The 18,878-nt window shown below is 50.1% G+C and overlaps 1 protein-coding gene across 1 annotated transcript in view; it reads right to left on the reverse strand.

Moving 5' to 3' along the window:
• Window positions 1–18,878, reverse strand: part of KDM4A (lysine demethylase 4A) — a 1,237,605-nt gene that overhangs the window by 469,526 nt on the left and 749,201 nt on the right. The window contains exon 15 of the mRNA XM_069642410.1: window positions 11,557–11,755. Within this exon, the coding sequence (XP_069498511.1) occupies window positions 11,557–11,755 (199 nt within the window). The remainder of the gene's footprint in view (window positions 1–11,556; window positions 11,756–18,878) is intronic.

Consider the following 18,878-nt stretch of genomic DNA (forward strand, 5'->3'; position numbering starts at 1 on the left):
ATACCTTTTTCGCCCAACCATCAAAGCGCTTATCGTCCCTATCAGGAGGGATGGTAGGGTACGCAGTCTGCTTTGAGGAGGCCTTAGCCGCTTGCACCACCAAACTCTCCAGAGTAGGATGCGTCGAAAAGTAGCAGGGGTCACTACTGGATGGGCGGTATTTCTTTGGAAGCGACTTATTAAGTGCTGGTAGACTCTCCGGAGCAGTCCAAGCCGCCGCCACCCTCCTTTGCAAAGCCATGTGAAACGGCAACACCGGGTCAGTGGGCGGACCTTGATCCAGGATGTCCGTCAAATCTTCCTGAGCAAAATCAACATGTGGAGCAGACCACCAAGTATTCCGTCACCCTTGACATGAGACGCCGATAGGAGGAATCCGCATGAGCCCCAGGCTCAGGTCGGCCAAACTCCACCTCCGAAGAGGTGTCAAGACCACTAGCGTCATTCAATGACTGACGGAGTTCCTCCATCTGACTATGCCCAAACAAAAAGGTCATCAGGGACATCAGGAGGCACAGGCAAGGCCATCTTCTCATCAGACAGTTCCACAACCTCTGAAATATCCTGTAAAGGTTGGAAAAACTCCAATCTAGGAGGAGGAACAGAATAGGGCTAAAAAATACAGGCCTCAGACTTACTGGCAGCCTTCCTCAGAGGTTCCACAGCCCTCAGGGGTACCTCCGTCAAATCCTACACAAACGGCGTCAAGGGCGCAGAAGGAATCGGCGCCGACTGAGGCGCCGACGGCATCGAAGACTTCTTCGAGAACGGAGCCCCGAGAGTGTCCCTCGGCGGACACGGCGCAGATGGCGTCTGCAACTTCTTCGAAGTCGGAGCCTCGAGAAAGCCCCTCGAGGTTCTGACGGTCTCAATGGCGTTGAGGACCGGGACCTGGATCTGGCACGGCTATGGCGATCTCCTTTATCCGAGCGCGACCTTGACGGCACCTGATGCTCGCACCGACTGTCCGAGCCCGAATGCGTGCGAGTGGTTGACCTAGCCCATTCTCCGCCGGCTCCTTTCGAAGGCGCAGCCGGAACTGTGCCTTGCGACTCGAAAATCGCCAACATCTGCTGGCGGAATGCATCCCATTCGGCCGGCGACGAAGACTTGGTGGGACAAGTCAACAGTCTGTCGGAGTCCTCCGACGGGGAAGGCGACAGGTGACAGCGCTTCCTAGAATGCCTGGAGGAGGCAGAGAAATGGCGGGAACCACTCCTAGACCGAGATCCCTGGATTTTCGCCGAGGCAGAGTGTCGCCCCTCGAGACATCGGTCGAAAGCCCAGTGGACTTCGATTTACGGGGCTTAGACACCCTACCTACCTTCAATTTCCCCTTACGTTCCCGCAAGGCCTTAGACGTCAGGGACTGGCAATCCTTGAAGTCGTCGGTGGCGTGGCTTTCGCCGAGGCACCAGAGGCAGATGTCGTGCAGGTCCGTTATGGACATCGTCGAACCGCAGTCCCGACATTTTTTAAAGCCCGACTTCGGGGTAGTAGAAGAAGAGGAAGACATCGTACACAAGGAAAGAATCGAGCACGCTGAGATTCCGAAGCAAACAAGATTGCGGAAAAAACGGAACTGAGGCTACAGGCGCCGTGCGTCCTATATATAACATCCGGTGACGTCGACCCTCGAGGGACAACGTATCGACGCCATCGACGGAGGACGCCCTCTGAAGAAAATCTTCCAAAGCAGCACAGCTGTGGACATTACCTGTCATAGATGTGGAATACGTCGGAGGACACAATCCCCTCGAGCAAGAGATTACAAATGTTCCAAAGCAGGCAAATACTTTTGGATCCCCTAAGCAGAGTAATTCAGTATAACGGATTAGCCAAAGTCGATGTGCAAAAGTCTATATGAGCTGAAGCACTTCTGGTAGGTAAGTAGAAAAGTCTTTGCACAATGTTTTAGAAGTCTTTGAAGAAAAAAAGAATCAATGTAGGTCCACAAGCTGTTTAGGCTTGTGAGTAGTAGAAGATGCAAGCAACTCTACGACAAGAGGCAAGTTCTCTCAGACTTTACAGTACCTTAAGAATGAAGAAAAGGTGCAGCAGATGACTCCTGTTCCTGTTCATCTCTCAAGATCTCACTGTTCCTGGGACTCAGTCGTGGGGACAAGAGGGAGGCCTTCTGGGGACTCCTGCACTGCAATGGGACGGTCACGTTTCCCAACCGGCAATCTTCAAACAAGTGGCATTTCAGTGTTTCAGCTACCTGCGACTACTGCAAATAGCAACACCGAAGTTCCTGGCTGTCAAGATGGACTTTCCTTGCTTCTGGGGTCCCGCACTCTGTTGAGGGGGCTCAGGCTCGGTCAGTTCTGCTTTCTGGGAGGCCGGAGGATCTTCCTGGGGCTCTTGGTCACCTTACAAGCAACGCACACATTCTGGTGTTCCTCTCCCTGGCTATTTGGTTTCCAGCAGAAATTCTGTGGAAATGCAACCAGCTCTGAGAAGATGTCCAGATGGCTTACTTTGGAGTTGATTGGTCCCACCAACTCAAGGGGAGAAGTGGTCCTTGCAGGGGCTTCTCTGTCTATGCGAATTTGGAGTTTGAGCACAGCAGCAGGGCTTCACCAGGCAAACCAAAAGTCCAGGAGGTGCAGCAGGCGTCCTCTTCAAGTTGTTATTCGGTTCCTTCATTCAGTGGTCAACTGCCTTCCAATCAAAAAGCCTCGCCTTTTATTCAGGTTTCTCCCATTCATTCCAGCCTCGCTGTCAGTCACTCAGCAGGGTGGTTGTCCTTGCCGGACAGTCAGCTGGCCAATCAACACAGAGTGCATTTGGGTCTCCTATGAGACTAAGCACATGGAGTTTCGGGCACCTCCCTCACTTCCTGCCCACGCCAGACACCCTGGAGCCAGAGGTGGGCTTCACTCGTGAATCCCGCCAAAGGTACAGCGAACAAAGGGACCAAACCTGGTTTGGCACGCATAGTAAATATCAAGAAGCACCTTTCCACAAAGGCGAAAAAAGAACACCAGGTCCATTTTGACAAAAATGGCACCCTTGGGTGCTTTACTGCAGCTGCGAACGCAGCCCGCGGGCAATGCACACCACAGCAGTTAAAAGTAAACCACTCATTCAGTGAGGAAAAGGGTAACATAAAAATGTCACATGAGAAGCTAGACAAAGGAGATACTAAGTAACCCCTCCAGCACCCTATTGTAAGATAGCGTGTGCTGCGTCTGGAAAGTTACAAATCTAAGTAAAGTCAATTTCACTTTACTGCTCTGGGAAACAGTAGTTTATCCCAGAGAAGGTATTTAAACCTTGGGGAAATCTGGAAGAATTCCCTGTGCCACTGCTCTGAAGGTGCTGTGTGACAATGTAAAAGATGATGCCTATGGAGTTTGTCAGGATCCATAACCGAAACTATATCTAACTCTCTCCAGGTTAAAAAAATCAAGTCTTCAAAATCCAGCAAAGTTGCTGGGTTCTCTAAGGTGGAGGGAATTAGCACATTTCTGAGAATTCTCCCTAACACTCCTTCCCTTTGACTGGTGGGAACAACCAGTCCCAACTTTGAATTGAGCCCTCTCTGAGGTCCTGTGTTCTTCCAGAGCTGCAGAACCCCAATACTAGGAGACCTGCTGCCCGAGTGCATTATTGTGGAAATACTGAATCCAACACGCCCAGACCTCCTCAACAGAGTGTTAGACTGCAGGATCCGAAGAAGATTGACTGGGTGAATCGCGTCCTTTGTTGGTGATACAGAAAAGGCGCCAAAACTGATGAATGACTAGTGAAGTTGATGAAAGACGTGCCACAGGTCCTCCCTCAAGACTGCTGCTGAGAGGTTCCTTCCATTGTCCACCCTTTCGTCATCAGACCAAGGATTCCGGAGGTCGGGTCCTAAGCTGCAACAGCGCCAGAGCATCCAGCATGAACACTTTCTTTAAACCAAAGGTACTGTGGTGAAAAAGTTACTGCTTACCATGATCCGTGAAGTCGCTCCAGAGCGTTTGAGCGCATCCAGAGGTGTCTAGAGCCTCTTACCTCTGACTCAAGTCGCTACTTGGGTCACCTTAACAAGTCCTTTACTAGGGTCTCCAAAGTTGGTTTAGCCTTCTTGTATCTTCCTTCCTAGAGACTAGAAAGTATCCTTAGGAACTTTTGACTTCTACCACTTTGCAAGACTTTTTACACCTCTGCAAACTGCCTTTAGCTAGGGTTGCGTATTGGACTTTAAAAGACTGCTGTGTGTTGAAACTATCTCTATAACTCGAAGCTCTACTTGCATAACCCCAACCAACTGTTTTCCTTCCTAAAAATCAATATCTTATATGTGTATGCTATTTAAACACGTTACCATGTTATCTTGCACTTGCACGTTATAACTGGATTACAGTAAACCTGTCTAGAAAAAAGAAATACAGTTGCAAGCGTTAAACAGTTACCGCTTAAGAAGTGTTCCCTTTAAAAGTTTTGTGAAGTATACCTGTGTGTGTTCGTTTATCAGACTAAGTATTTAACGGTGACTCTTGCGTATATAAAAAAAATCTATATTTTAATATAGATATATGTGCAAGTGTTTCTTTGATGTGCATTACTATTTCGGTTCAGTGTACTTACCTACAGCTTGCATCTTCCTCTTAAAATGAGCTTGACTTCTATGCCACCCTACCCAGGTCTCTGAGTAGTACATGCTGATAATAAGAGTTGGCAATCTACAAACCACAGGGACAGCTTACTAAAGTCATACCTCCAAGTGGGACTTTAGGAAAACTCCCCTAATAGCCGGATACACCCGAGAGACAAAATGGGATGCATCAGTAACACCTCATTTCAGAGAACACAGACAGGCTCCAAACATAACGTGTAGCTGTAAGGGAGACAGCTGTAAAAGTTGCCACATCAGCAAAAAGTAAATCTAGGAAACAAAAAGCCAGCAAAATATTTAGGGGACTAAAAGTCAGAAAAACAGGGCCATAAAAGGCGTTCTGAGCAGACTCACTTGGAGAAAATGGTCAGGGCATGACAAAAATAAAGTTAAATGTGAAGGAGTGACTCTTAAGTGGCAAAAAGTGGATATTGTACCTAATACTACAGCACCAAAAAGTGGACCACAGATAATATTGATTTTAGCGATTTACAAATCAATACATTAAATGGAAACCCAAGAAGTGCAGTACTGGGAATCAGCAAGCAACTATGAAATGTGCATGTAATAAGATAAAAGACCAAGGTGGAGACATTGCCAGGCAGTATGACAATGCATTACTTACCGTAAAAGCATTTCTGATGGTTGTATCTGCTTAGATTCACATGCTGTGCATAGGTCCGACATCCAGTGGTCACTGCGGAGTATTGCATTTTGTTTTTCGTAGTCGAAAAGGCGTGTCTGTAACACTATCCCTATAGTGACGTGTGTTGTACCCACAATCCCTCACGCGTCGAGGTCCCTCTGTTTGTATTTTTTCTGCCCTGAGGGAGCCTTCTATACGTGAGTGAGTACAGAAAAGAGAGAGATGTAGAAAGATGTCTATGGTCATTCCATCCGAGCGGGGAGGAAGGGTGGGCGCATGTGAATCTAAGCAGATACAACCATCAGAAATGCTTTTACGGTAAGTAATGCAGAAAAGGTTGCATTGTTTGTTAATCTGCTTAGAATCACATGCTGTGCATAGACTAGCGAGCAGTACCCGGAGTTGGCGGTGGGTTATGAGCAGGAACAGTAGAGAAAAGATGTCTTACTACTGCCTGTCCCACCTAGGAGCCAGATCTAGAGTGTGCATCTAGACAGTAGTGTTTTGTAAAGGTGTGCACAGAACTCCAGGTAGCCGCTTTGCAGATGGACTCAAGGGGAACATTTGCAATGAATGCTATGGATGCCCCAGTGCCTCGAGTAGAATGTGCTCTTGGCTTGAAGGGTAGTTCTCTCTTAGCAAGAGTGTAACAGAGTGATGCATTAAACAATCCATCTAGATATAGTGGACTTTGAGACTGCATCTCCTTCTCTTCCTGCTGCCACCGAGACAAAGAACTGATTAGTCTTTCTCAGTGGCCTGGTTCTTTCCATGTAGAACATGACAGCTCTGCGTACATCCAGTGTATGCAGACTTTTTTCTCCCAAGTTGGAAGGGTTTTGAAAGAACGTTGGTAGTTCTATCGACTGGTTTACATGGAATTTCGAGATGAATTTCGGTGCAAGCCTTGGGTGTGTGCGTAGAACCACCTTATCTTTGTGAACTGTTACGAAGGGGTCTAGAACAGAAAGAGCCTGTAGTTCACTTACTCTCCTAATGGAGGTGATAGCTATTAGAAAAGCAGTCTTAAGTGTGAGGTCTTTAAGAGTTTCCTTGTGCATGGGTTCAAATGGCGAGCCCATGAGTCTGGTAAGTACCACATTTAAGTCCCATCCGGGAGCTGGGTTAGCTATCGGAGGGTGTATTCTCTTTACCCCCTCCATGAAGGCTTTGATAACTGGGATCTTCAACCACGACACTTTAAGTTGGGAAGTGGTGTATGCAGAAAGTGCCGCCAGGTGGACTTTAATGGAATTGAACACTAGACCTGAATCCAATAAATGGGTCAAGTACAGAACAATATGTGTGGGAGAGCAGTCAACCGGGTTGATGCTCTTTCCTCTACACCAGATGACATATCTTCTCCACTTGCTAGAATAGCAGTGGCGAGTATTAGGTTTTCTGGCTTCCCTGATGATGTCCATACATCTCTGCGGGAGTTGTAGATGTCCAAATTCTATGATCTCAGGAGCCAGGCTGCTAAGTTCATGGTCTGAGGGCATGGATGCAGTGTCCTGCCATTGTCCTGTGACAGCATGTTGTGTGGGCAGGGAAGTTTCACTGGGGGAGATAGAGACATCTCCATCAAGTGAGCGAACCATGGCTGCCGGGCCCACATCGGGGCCACTAGTATCATGGTAACTTGTTCCTGGTGCATCTTGTGCACAACTTTGTTGAGAAGGGGAGTCGGGGGGGGAAAAGCGTAAACAAATTTCCCTGACCATTGAATCGACAGACCGTTCCCCTTGGACTGGTTCTGGGGGTACCTGGAGGCGTAACTTTGGCATTGTGAGTTCTCCAGAGTTGCGAACAGGTCTATTTCGGGGAATCCCCATTGTGTGAAGACGTCTAAGACGATGTCTACGTGCAATCGCCATTCGTACTCTTCGGGCAGGGGGGGAAGTCTCTGCTGAGTTCGTCTGCTAGCAGATTGAGTTCCCCTGGTACGTGTTGTGACAGTAGGAACATGTGTCTGAGAGCCCACTTCCATATATTCTGGGACAGCTTGGACAGTCCTGGAGAGTGGGTGCCCCCATGCTTGTTGATGTAGTACATGGCTGTGGTGCTGTCTGTATGGACCATCACTGTCTTCCCTTGTAGGTGTTCTTGGAAGGCATTTAGTGCTTTGAACACCGCCAGTAGCTCCAGTAGGTTTATGTGCTTGGATGCTATGCTCGGAGTCCACACTCCGTGAGCAGTCTGATGGGATAGGTGAGCCCCCCATCCTGTGAGGGATGGGTCCGTGGTTAGAGTGGCCTCCACCGCGGGTGTGGCAAAAGGTTTCCCTATTATCAGGTTTTCCTTTGTTGTAGCGAGAGAACCAAGGCCTGCGAGGCCACCACTAGATCGTCCCATTGTCTGCTGGCCTGACACCACTGGCTGTTGAGCCACTCTTGCATTGGGCGCATGCGCAGACGCGCGTGAGGTACCAAATAAATACACGACGCCATCATTCCTAGCAAGCGCATTGCTTTGCGCACCGTCACCTCTCGACCTGCCACACATTGGGGGATCTGAAACTGCATTTTTTGGACCCTCTCGTTGGAGGGGAAGACGAGGCCGTCCTTTGTTTGAATTAGAGCCCCTAGGAATTGTTTGACTTGGGTGGGGTCTAAGCTGGACTTCTTCTCGTTGATGGAGAAGCCCAGCTGGAACAAAAGGTCTACAGTCTTTTGGGTGTTTGAGAAGCATGTCTCGTTAGAGTCCCCTGTTATAAGCCAGTCGTCGAGGTAAGGGTATACTGGGATGGAACCCCTGCGCAGGTGGGCCGCTGCCACTGCCAGTACCTTCCTGAATACCCTTGGAGCAGATGCTATGCCGAAGGGTAGCACTCTGAACTGGTAGTGTTTGCCCTCTATCATGAACCTGAGGTATTTTCTGTGCGCTGGCAACATTAAAATATGAAAGTATGCATCTTTCATGTCCAGTGTCGCCATGTAATCTCCCTGTGATAGCAGCGGGATCACCTCCTGTAAGGTCACCATACGAAACTTTTGAGGTTTGACAAACTTGTTCGCTGGGCGCAGATCTAATACAGGGCACATGGTTAGATCCTTTTTGGGTACAAGGAAGTACACTGAATAAATACCTCCCGTTACCTGAGATAGAGGCACGACCTCTATGGCTCCTTTTTCCAGCAGTTGGTCCACTTCTTGGAGAAGGATGGCGAGGTGTTCTGGTGTCATGCGGCGTCCCCTCGGGGGTCTGTATGTTGGGGAACTGTTGCACTCTATACAGAAGCCGCGGGCTACGGTGGAAAGCACCCAGCGGTCTGATGTTATTCCCTCCCATGCTGGAAGAAAGGATGTTAACCGCCCCCCGACCGGCGTTGCATGGGAGGGACCGCAAATCTTCGCGTCACTTGGTGGTGTTGGTGGCTTGGGAGCCTCTGGGGGTGGAACCCCGGCCTCTCCCTTTGCCACGGCGTTGACCCCTCTGATTGTACTGGCCACTATTTCCTTGGTAGTTGCTAGCAGAATACTGTTGTTGTTGGTTTTGTTGCTGGCGTTGGCCACGAAAAAAGCGCCGATTACCAAATCCCCGCCTGTTAGGGGGTTTTGAAATTTGGTCTAAGGTCTTTATTGTATCAAATTCTTTTTTCGCGTTCTCCAGCGCGTCATCAACTGCTGGGGTTGGACTCCTCTATGGGCTTATTAATAAGGGACGCTTGTGTTTCTGCCTTAAACCCGGAATTGCGAAGCCAGACGTGACGCTTCAGCAAAATTCCTTGTACCAAAGTGCGGCCAACCGTTTCTGCTGCATCGAGGGTATTCTTGACGATGCTTTGGTTGACCAGAGAGCCCTCGTTAACTGTAGCCAGCAAACGAGTTCTTAGGGGTTCGGGAGCTTCTTCAATGTCCTGTTTAAGCTTTTTCCATTGAGCATCAGCGTAGCTTGCCAATAGTGTGTTATTATTGGCAATTCTGGTAGAGAATGCTGCAGAGGTGGTGATTCTCTTGGCTAGGGCATAAGGCTTCTTCCCCTCTTTATCTGGGGGTGCCTCGCTGGTAGATAGTGGGACTCCGGCCCTTTTCCTGGTGTTGGTCACGACCAGGGAGTCCGGGATTGAGTGACCCTTAATATATAATGGGTCTGATTGAGAGGGAGAGAACAGTTTCTCAATCCTCGGATTGACCCCTCTCACCAGCGCAGGAGTGGACAGAGAAGGGGTAATACGTCTCTTAATTGAGGCGAGGATGGGGATAGTTTGGCTAGTGGGGGGTTTTTCTTTGATAATCCTCTCCACAAAATCGGTGTCTGGGGTGACCTCCCCAGTTTCAAGTTCAAAATGTGCTGCTGCCTTCTTCAGCAGTGCATTGAAGGTGGGTTGATCATCAACAGGCAAAGGGTTCCTGACTGGTGTAGTTTCAGTAGACCTGATGACTATACTGCTACTGCCTGTGTCTGTAGACCTAGCTGGTGACTGCCAGGGATTTGGGTCGCCCTCGCCTGTGTCCTCCTGGAATCCCTCCTCACCAAGGTTAGTGTCCTCGTGAAAACCTTCCTCTTCTTGTTGGTCTTCAACATAGCTGAACTCATCTTCCTCCTGGAAGAGGGTGTCTTCCTCAGTGAGGTCGTAACAGTATATGTCCTCCTGTATGGGGTTATAAAACTTCTGGTATTTATCCCTTGGACTCTCCAGGGGTGCCTCCCTTGGTCTTTTGGGTGCCCTGTCTTCTGGGATGGACATGAACCTGTCTAGTTTATCCATACAGGTCTGTAACCTTTCAAAGGTCCACTGAGGTCGGCCAGGACGGTCTAGGAATGAAAAAGGAGTTTCTTCCTCCTGTAGTTGTCTGGTTCTGTCCCATAACGTCGAAGAAAGTGAGCCTTCGCCTTCTGAGAAGCCTTCTCGCTGGCTAGGGCCTTCCGTCGGTGGCGGGAACTGGCCTGATCTGTTTTCCGGCGCTTTCGGCGTATCTTTGGCCTTGTGCGCGGTTTTTGGCGTCTCACTCGCCGTACGTCTCTGGCCGTCCTTCGATGATATGCGTGCGAGGCTTTCGGCGATCATTCTCTCTTCCGAGGGATCGGTCGCCGTCGCGCTATGTAACGTCGAGTCCTTGCTCATCGAGTCCTTGCTGGCAACGTGAGCGCTCTTACGATGCGCGTCGCCGGAGGTTTTGTGTTAGCGCCCTTATCTTTAGAATGCCCAGTCGCCTGTCGTGGAGGCGGTGGCGGGGAGGGCTGACGACCCTTACGGTCGGCGGAAGACGCCGGTGGGCCCGGCGCCCCCGTTGGCGCTATGGCTGCCTTCATCTTCAACGAATGCGTGCCGGGGGGTATGTGCTTTGGTGTTTTTCCGTGTGCGTCCTTGTCGCCGGGGTGTTCATCCCCAGAGCCTGGGCGTGAGCCGGGCTTGAACGCTCCTTTGAGAGGTCTACAACCTCCGTTACGGGGGCCGTGTAATCACTGTCTTTGTCATATTCGGCGGCAGCGGGCGAGGAGTCAGGCCTAGACATAGCGTAGGCCGCCCACCTTTTGACCCTGCGGTCTTTTAGAGTTTTGGGCTTCAGTAATTTACAGGCCGCACAGCCGTCCTCCTGGTGATCGAGGGGTAAGCAACAGTTGCACAGTTTGTGCTTATCCTTCCAGGTATATTTACCCTTGCAAAGCGTGCAAAACCTAAATGGCGTCCTCTGCATAGCTGAGGGCAAAAAGTGTGACTACGACCTCGAAAGAGAGGGAGGGGAAAGAGAAAGGCATTCTTAAAGAGAAAGAAAGACCACACAACCCAACTCTCCCTACTGTGTATGGCCGGTGAGGCCAGGCCACATGTTCGGCAGCGCCAAAGGATCCCCTCCGCTCGTCCTTCCGTCGAAGATCTTGCTCGGCGGAGAAACAGCTCTGCGTCGAGGGAGGGATCTACGTTATTGATATTAATAACAAACGACCAAAGGTCGAAGACATTATTTGCCAATGTCTCTCGAGGAGCTCCGCATAAAGGCGACCAGTAGCTGGGCGGAAAAAAACAATTTGTGGGACCTCGACGCGTGAGGGATTGTGGGTACAACACACGTCACTATAGGGATAGTGTTACAGACACGCCTTGTCGATGTCCCCTTTTCGACTACGAAAAACAAAATGCAATACTCCGCAGTGACCACTGGATGTCGGACCTATGCACAGCATGTGATTCTAAGCAGATTAACAAACATCAGAAATATATATAAAGCATTTAGGCTAAGTTTGTGGTGCTGCTGGATGTGTACCTGGTATTTATTTTGAAGCAGAAAGATGAGCCAGAAGTATACAAAGACAAACCTTGAGGATCAGAGGTCCAGAGAGGCACATGAACACTTACTAGAATGAACACAGACACAGCATTTCCTGCAGGTGACAAGGGTGCTGGTGCCATCTTCCTCGAGGTACGGAGTGGTGAGGTTCACGTCAGTACTCCAGCCTGTTGTGGTGAAGCACATCTCCGGGATCAGGGGCTTGGTCCGGATGCGCATCTCACTAGTGCTTGGCTCGCTTTTGATATTTTGGCCTGCACACTCCGTCTGAGGATAGAGGACAGGCATTTTACATATGCTATCAAACCCTCTAGGAGCTTTGGGTAATCTGCAAGGCAGACACCATGAGAGCACCCTGCAAGTAGAGCAGTAAATCTCAGCAACAAAAGAAAATCAGGACAACAAAATGGTCCGGTATCAGTGATCCACAAAATTGAAAGGGAGACACTTTACACACAGTGGAAATTGTCATGACAGCTTGTCCACGTGTGGCAGAATGGACTGTTGGGGTTTCAAAGGTAGCATGTAGCCCGAGCAGTAGCAGCATGCACACAACACCAGTCTCTACAAGGCATTCCAAAACGAACTCGGGCAATACCAAATATTGTCCTCACTCCACTTCTCCCCACACCTTGTACTAAACACTTGTTTACAGAAGAAGAGTGCACTGTGACTACAGAAATCTAGCATGTCTACATGCAGAAAGGCCCCTGCAGCAATCAGGCAGTAATGGATTCCCAATTATAATGTCACGAAAGGAGGACCCGCGGAGCAGGAAAATCATGCACTCCCAGCAATTAGCATTTACCTGGTGGAAAGCCTGGTGCCGCATGCAAATAAAGCAGTAAGACATTATATGCTAAAAACGTAGAATAGAAGGAGCAAAGCAAAGGGGCAAAGATTTAAAACTGCATGTACACAGCACAGAAATAATGGGATACATTTAAGAGGGCACAGAGCAGCAACTGCAGGAAAAACACTGCAACAGCTGGTAAACTAAACAGTGACAGAGGTACAAAGATCCACATGAATCGGTACAGAGTAGTGACATTGGGACCAAGCGCTCCAGACCAAGCACACCAAGATTGGGCACACCAAACAGAAAAAGCAGACAAACAAAACAGCAAATGTGCCGACAGTGAAAACATGCACATAATGACGAGCGTGCCCACAGAGCTATGAAGTTGACAACACAGTGACAGCAAGTACGGTGTAAGTTACTTACTAGTAACAATTGTTCTCCAGCCTGGGTCTGGCATGGATTCACATGCTCATGAATAACGAACAATTAGAAGTACAACATTACCTAACCATGGGAGGTGGCAAGGTTCAACTGAAGCACATCACTCATCTCCGGAACAGGTTGAGTAGCACTACTTGGCCTACTCTGGACTACTCCATGGAATCCCTGTCGCCCAGTAGAACTTCGTGAAGGGCGCGTGGACCTCCACGTGGCAGCCCAGAAGATGTCCAGCGGGGGGCACACCAGAGAGGAATGCCGTCATCGGGGCGATCGCTCTAGTGGAGTGGGCTCTCGGACGGCCGGGCATCGGTTGGTTCGCCAACCAATGACAGTGCGTGATGCAGCCGGAGAGCCACTTTGAGATGGAAGCCTTGGACAAGGCCTTCCCATGGTTCACATGACCAAAGTTCACGAACAGTTGAGAAGTCTTCCAAAAACTCTTTGTGCGTGTCACGTAGAACTTCAGGACACGAGTAGCATCCAGCGAGTGCAAGGCCCTTTCCGCCGGTGACAAAGGTTTTGGGAAGAAAACGGGTAACATCAAAGGCTTGTTGATGTGGGATTCCGACAGAACCTTCGGCATGAAAGAGGGGTGCGTACGCAGTACCACCCTTGATTCGTGGAAAGTCAGATATGGCTGCATGCAGGATAGGGCCGGGGTCTCACCTACATGTCTGGCAGAGGTGATGGCCACAAGGAAAGCCATCTTCCACGAGATAAACTTGAGCAGAGCCTGATGCATAGGCTCGAAGGGGGCACCCATGAGCCTTGTCAGAACCATGTTGAATTCCCATGCCGGGGCAGGCGCCTTCACCAGCGGGAAAGATCGGAAAAGTCCAGAAACTCTTTGATGAGTCCGTGGGACCAAAGCGAGGATCTTCCTGGGGATCTGGTGTAGCAGGAGATACCCGCCAGATGCACCTTAATGGAGACGTGCGCCAGACGAGCCTTTGCCAAGGATAGAGAATATGGTAGGATCTGTGGAGCCGCGATCCTCAGAGGGGTAAAAGTCTGCAACCGGCACCACACAACAAAACGCTTCCACTTATGACATAGCATTTTAAGGTCGATGACGCCATGGCTTTGGCGAGGACCTCCCTGCAATCCACTGGCAACTCATGACCTCCGAACTCTAGGGCTGCAGGAGCTAAGCCCTCAGGTTCAGCGATCCTGGGTCCTGATGAAGGAGTGCGCCTCACTCTCTGGTGAGAAGATACGGAACCACTGGTCCACCTGTGGCAGGATCGCAATTCCCTGCTGAGGGAGTCTGCGATGGTGTTGTTGACTCCCGCCAGGTGAAGAGAGACACGGAACAACCCCTGTCCAACGGCCCAGGGCACTTCCCTTGACAGCGTGGGGGATCGAGTGCCCCCTTGTTTCCCGATGTAGAACATGGTGTGGTGTGGTCCATGAACATCCTCACCACCTTGCCTTTCAGAGACGGTAGGAACGACTTGAGGGCCCAGAGCACTCCCTGCAGTTCCAGAATGTTGATATGCAGATCTTTTTCCTCTGGCAGCAACAGGCCTCTGGCGTGCAGACGTCTGGTGTGCGCTGCCCAACCTTCCAGGGAGGTGTCCGTAGTGACTGCCTCCTGGTATGGGTTTTTAAAATCCTGTGCCTTGGGCGTAGTTTGAGCGGACACCCCACCGCTCGATCCCCCGCCGGAACTCTTCGTTGAATTGGATCTTGTCTGTGAAGCTTCCGGACAACTGAATCCAACAGGCATCCAGAAATACCTGTCAGGTTCGTATCGACAACCTGCAGAGACGAACAAGGTAGATGAAGGACGACATCATGCCCAGTAATGACTTGATGGCCCGGACCATGGCCGTCTTAGTCGACGACAGCAGTTGCACCTTTCCTTGAATGCCTGCTAGCTTCACACCAGAGGACAACGCCAGGAAAGACACCATATTGAGTCTGGGATTTAGGAACAAAGCCTTCTGCGATGGTGTTAAGCAGGACTTCGGATAGTTGACAGAGAATCCCAGATCCGTCCATATTTGGACGGTCGTCTCTGTGGGTTGGTCGGCCAGCTCCCGTGAGTGCGCGCGTTCGCCAGACGTCCAGTTACGGGTATACGTGTATGCCCTGTAGACGTAGATGTGCCAACACTGGTGCCAGGCATTTCGTGAACACTCTTGGGACCGACTTCAAGCCAAATGGTAGGGCCTTGAACTGGTAGTGCTGTCCCTCCACCACGAATGTAAGACATTTCCAATGTTTCTTGTGAATGAGAGCGTGGAAATAGGCATCCTCCAGGTTCAACGACGTCAAGAAGTGTCCTTTTTTCAGTTGGCCGAGCACGTGCTGCAACGTGACCATCCTGAATTTTTGCCACTTTAAAGTATTTGTTCAGACGTCGTAGGTCCAGGATGGGTCTCCAGTCCTGTGTCTTCTTTCTGATTAGAAAGTATCTGCAATAGACGCCAGAGCCCCAGAGACGTTGGGGAACTAGCTCTATTGCCCTCTTTCCATAGCATGGCTCGTACCTCTTCCAGAAGCTGAGGGATGTGCTGCTCCTGACGGGAAACCGGAGGGATTCGCGGACACCTGCGTTGGAACTCCAAAGGGTATCCATGGATGAGAGTGTCCAGCACCCATTTGTCGGTGGTGATCTTTCTCCACTCACAGACGAAACCGCGTCAGCCGGCCTCCCACCGGAGTAAATGATGGGACCCGACATCATTGGCTGGATCAGGCTTGCATGGCCGCCGGCGTCCTGCCTTGTGGGCTACGGCAACGCTGCCCTCTGCTACTGTAGGCCTGGAAGCGGCCTCTGTAGGATTCTTGCGCTGAAGATCGGGAAGGGTTCTCCACCTTGTACAGACAGCCTGGTGGTGGAGGAGGTTGATATGGGGGAGGAGGTTGATATGTGGGCGTCAGATGACGCTTCCTATTCTTCAGCAGAGGGTGATTGGGGACCTGGTGATTGGGGACCTGGGCGACCACAGGTACCGGCGCCAAAGGCATTCTCATCTGGATCTCTGACACCAAGGTGTGTAGAGTCGATCGAATATCCAAGGAAATGTCCCTCGGGTAAGAAGGCAGAACAGGAAAACTAAGCCCTGCGCACTCGTCCCGGTCGTCCTCCTGGACCATATGCAAGTACTCTTGATCTTAGTCGTCCGTGGACGAGACCTCCATAGTTTTGGCGATGACCTGGCAGGGCTGTTTCAGGGCCTCCTCGCTACCTCCCACCCCCCACCATGTTATTCCTCCCTGAGGGTTTTGAACCGGGACCTGGGCCGGTTTCAGCCCTTCCGGCGTGCCTGCAGACATTGACACAGTCTCTGCTGCAGTGGTGTCATGCCTTGGGGGCAGGGACACTTTCTGAGCTGTGGGAGCTACCCTCGAAGGATCAGCACCTGTAGCTGCCGTGGTCGTAGTAGCAGTGGACGGAGTCACCGACGAGGCCTTTGCTTGTGCCGGTTGAACCTGCTTGGTCTGCGCTGCTTTTTTCTCCTCTGTCCACAGCTTCTCGGATTTCTCCCGTAGCTGAGCCGGGGTAGATGACTTCCTTTTTGAAGAGGAGCTTGATGGTAGGCTGGCAATGGAGACAGAAGGTGCTGCTGATCGTACCCTATCCACTTTGGGACCCGCTTCAGCGGCAAACCCGGTGGACTCGGACTTGCAGATCTTGGCCTTATCTTGGGTCCCCACGAATGAGGCGCCCTCAAAGGACTTAGAAGACCAGATCTCGGACAGTCCGGTCCCGGACGAGATATGACCCTGCTCGGAGCACAGATCAGAGGACTTGTTCGTGTTAAGCCATGCTGCCAGCCTACAATGCCTGTCCGTCGTTTTCTTAGAGAAACCGAGGCATATCTCGCACTCTATTTCCTTATGATTCAGATGCAGGCTGTAGAGGCATTGTAGGTGCTTATCCTCCACAAACACATTCCATAGCCGCATTTGGTGCAGGGCCTGAATAGGGACCGTCCCTCCACCTCCTATGTTATGGTCGGGGGCTCGATGTAGGCCTTCTAAATCTTCGCCCTTGAGGGGCGCGGATGGGCGCAGAACTTCACCAACAACAGGTCCCTGCTGTCGGCAGACGAAGAAAAGAAAACAAAAATGTAACTTTTCAATCGAAAAAGAAACAACATACAACTAGCTCGGAGAGCAACTAAGGACTTCCAACACTGAAGCGTGCAGTAAACATCTGAAGATGGCTGCCAGAGGCGGGGTTTAGGGAGAACACTGTCAGAGGACAGTGATTGGTTTAGAGGAGAAGAACAAGTTACTTACCAACTGGTAACGTTCTTTCCAACGTATTCCTCATCTTAGATGTATTCCATCCACCTTTAGCTGCTTCGGAAATTTTTTCTCGGCAGAGGGTGCCGTGCGTCGATGTAGTTGAGTCGAAGTCCCCCGTTGAGGGTGACGTCATCGGGTATAGAAGTAGCTTCGCGCGGCACCCGTTGGCCTCAGTTCTGGTTTTCCCCTCTTGCTCTGCTGTATACATAGTGTAGGTAGCCAGGTGTCAGCCTTACGAGAGTTGAAGTGGTAATAACACCGGAAAATCTACAGAGGGGTAGGATGGGAGGGCGATGTTGGTAAGTAACTTGTTCTTCAAATGGATTGTGTGCTCCAACGTATTGCTCATCTTAGATAGACTCCCAAAACAGTGTAGAAAGCTCACTGGAGGATGGAGTAGATTTTTAATATTATATAGCTGAATATAACACTGCTTTACCAAAAGCAAGCTCTTTAGAGTGCGATGCATCCAGACTATAGAATTTAGAAAAAGTGTGCAGCGATGGCCAAGTTGCTGCTTCACAAATAGATTTCATGGGAACACCTTTTTGAAGGGCTGTCGATGAGGCTATGCCTCTGGTAGAATGGACCCTCAAGCCTTCTGGTGGATCTTTGCCCGCAAATCTGTAGCATTCTGAAATGCAAAGCACAATCCAACGTGATAGGGTTTGTTTTAACACCATTTGACCCAATTTCCTTCCGGTGTAGCCAATGAAAAGTTGATTATCCACTCTAAGCTTGGAGAGCCTAGAAATGTAAAAGCTTAGAGCTCTTCTCGGGACCAGCCTGTGCAATCTTTTCTCCTCCTTACAGGGATGAGGTGGAGGATAGAACACGGGCAGAAAAATGTTCAGATTTAAATGGAAATCAGACACAACTTTAGGTAAGAATGAGGGTTTAACCCTTAATACAACTCTGTCCCTGTTGAACACAGTATAGGGTGGCCCAGAAGACCGTGCCTGCAATTCGCTCACTCTTCGTGCAGACGTTAAAGCAACTAAGGAAACGGTTTACAACGTTAGTAATCTTAATGGACAAGTGTGCAAGGGTTCAAAAGGGGCACACATTAAAAACTTTATAACCACATTAAGGTCCCTAACTGGGACTTGGAAAGAAGAAGTAGGGAACACATTGGTGAGTCCCTTTAAGAATTGTATTATCAAAGGAATTTTAAAGTAGGAACATTCTTCCGAAGAGCGCTTGAAAATGGAAAGCGCTGCAAGATAACCTTTAATGGTCCCAAAATTGAGGCCTCTATGTGCTAGGGACAACAGGAAAGACAACACTTCTGGGATAGAACACAGAAAGGGATCAACATTCTTTTCCCTGCACCAGTTGCAAAACCTCTTCCAGCGGCAACGGTAGAGAGATTTTGTTGCTGGCCTTCTTGCCGAAAGCAACACGCCCATGACGTCATCTGGAAGGTCCCAATCCTTGTATCTCAGCCTTTCAGATACCAAGCATGAAGGTTAAGAGTCCTGACCTCTGGATGGAGAACCTGGCCCTCCATTTGTGAGAGAAGGTCCTCTCTCTGTGGAAGAAGTAACGGAGGGCAGATGGACATGTCTAGAAGGTCCGGGTACCACATTCTCCTGGCCGAATCCGGGGCAATTAGGATCATGGCGTTTCCGAACTGTCTCAATCTCCTAATGACTTGAGGAATGACGGGAATCGGAGGGAACGTGTATAGCAGTGGGGAGTACCACTCCACCACAAACGCGTCCGCAAGGGCTCCTCCCAGGGGAAATTCCATTGAGCAATGCTTTTCGCACTTCCGGTTGATTCCGGTCGCAAACAAGTCTACTTGAGGGGTTCCCCAAAGGGTTAAGATCTCCTGAAGGACTTCCTGAGGTAGTTCCGTACTCTGCCTGCTCAGAGCATCCG

This window comes from Ambystoma mexicanum, chromosome 1q, assembly GCF_040938575.1.
Source record: "Ambystoma mexicanum isolate Mex_15411 chromosome 1q, UKY_AmexF1_1, whole genome shotgun sequence".
NCBI classification, from domain to species: Eukaryota; Metazoa; Chordata; class Amphibia; order Caudata; family Ambystomatidae; genus Ambystoma; species Ambystoma mexicanum.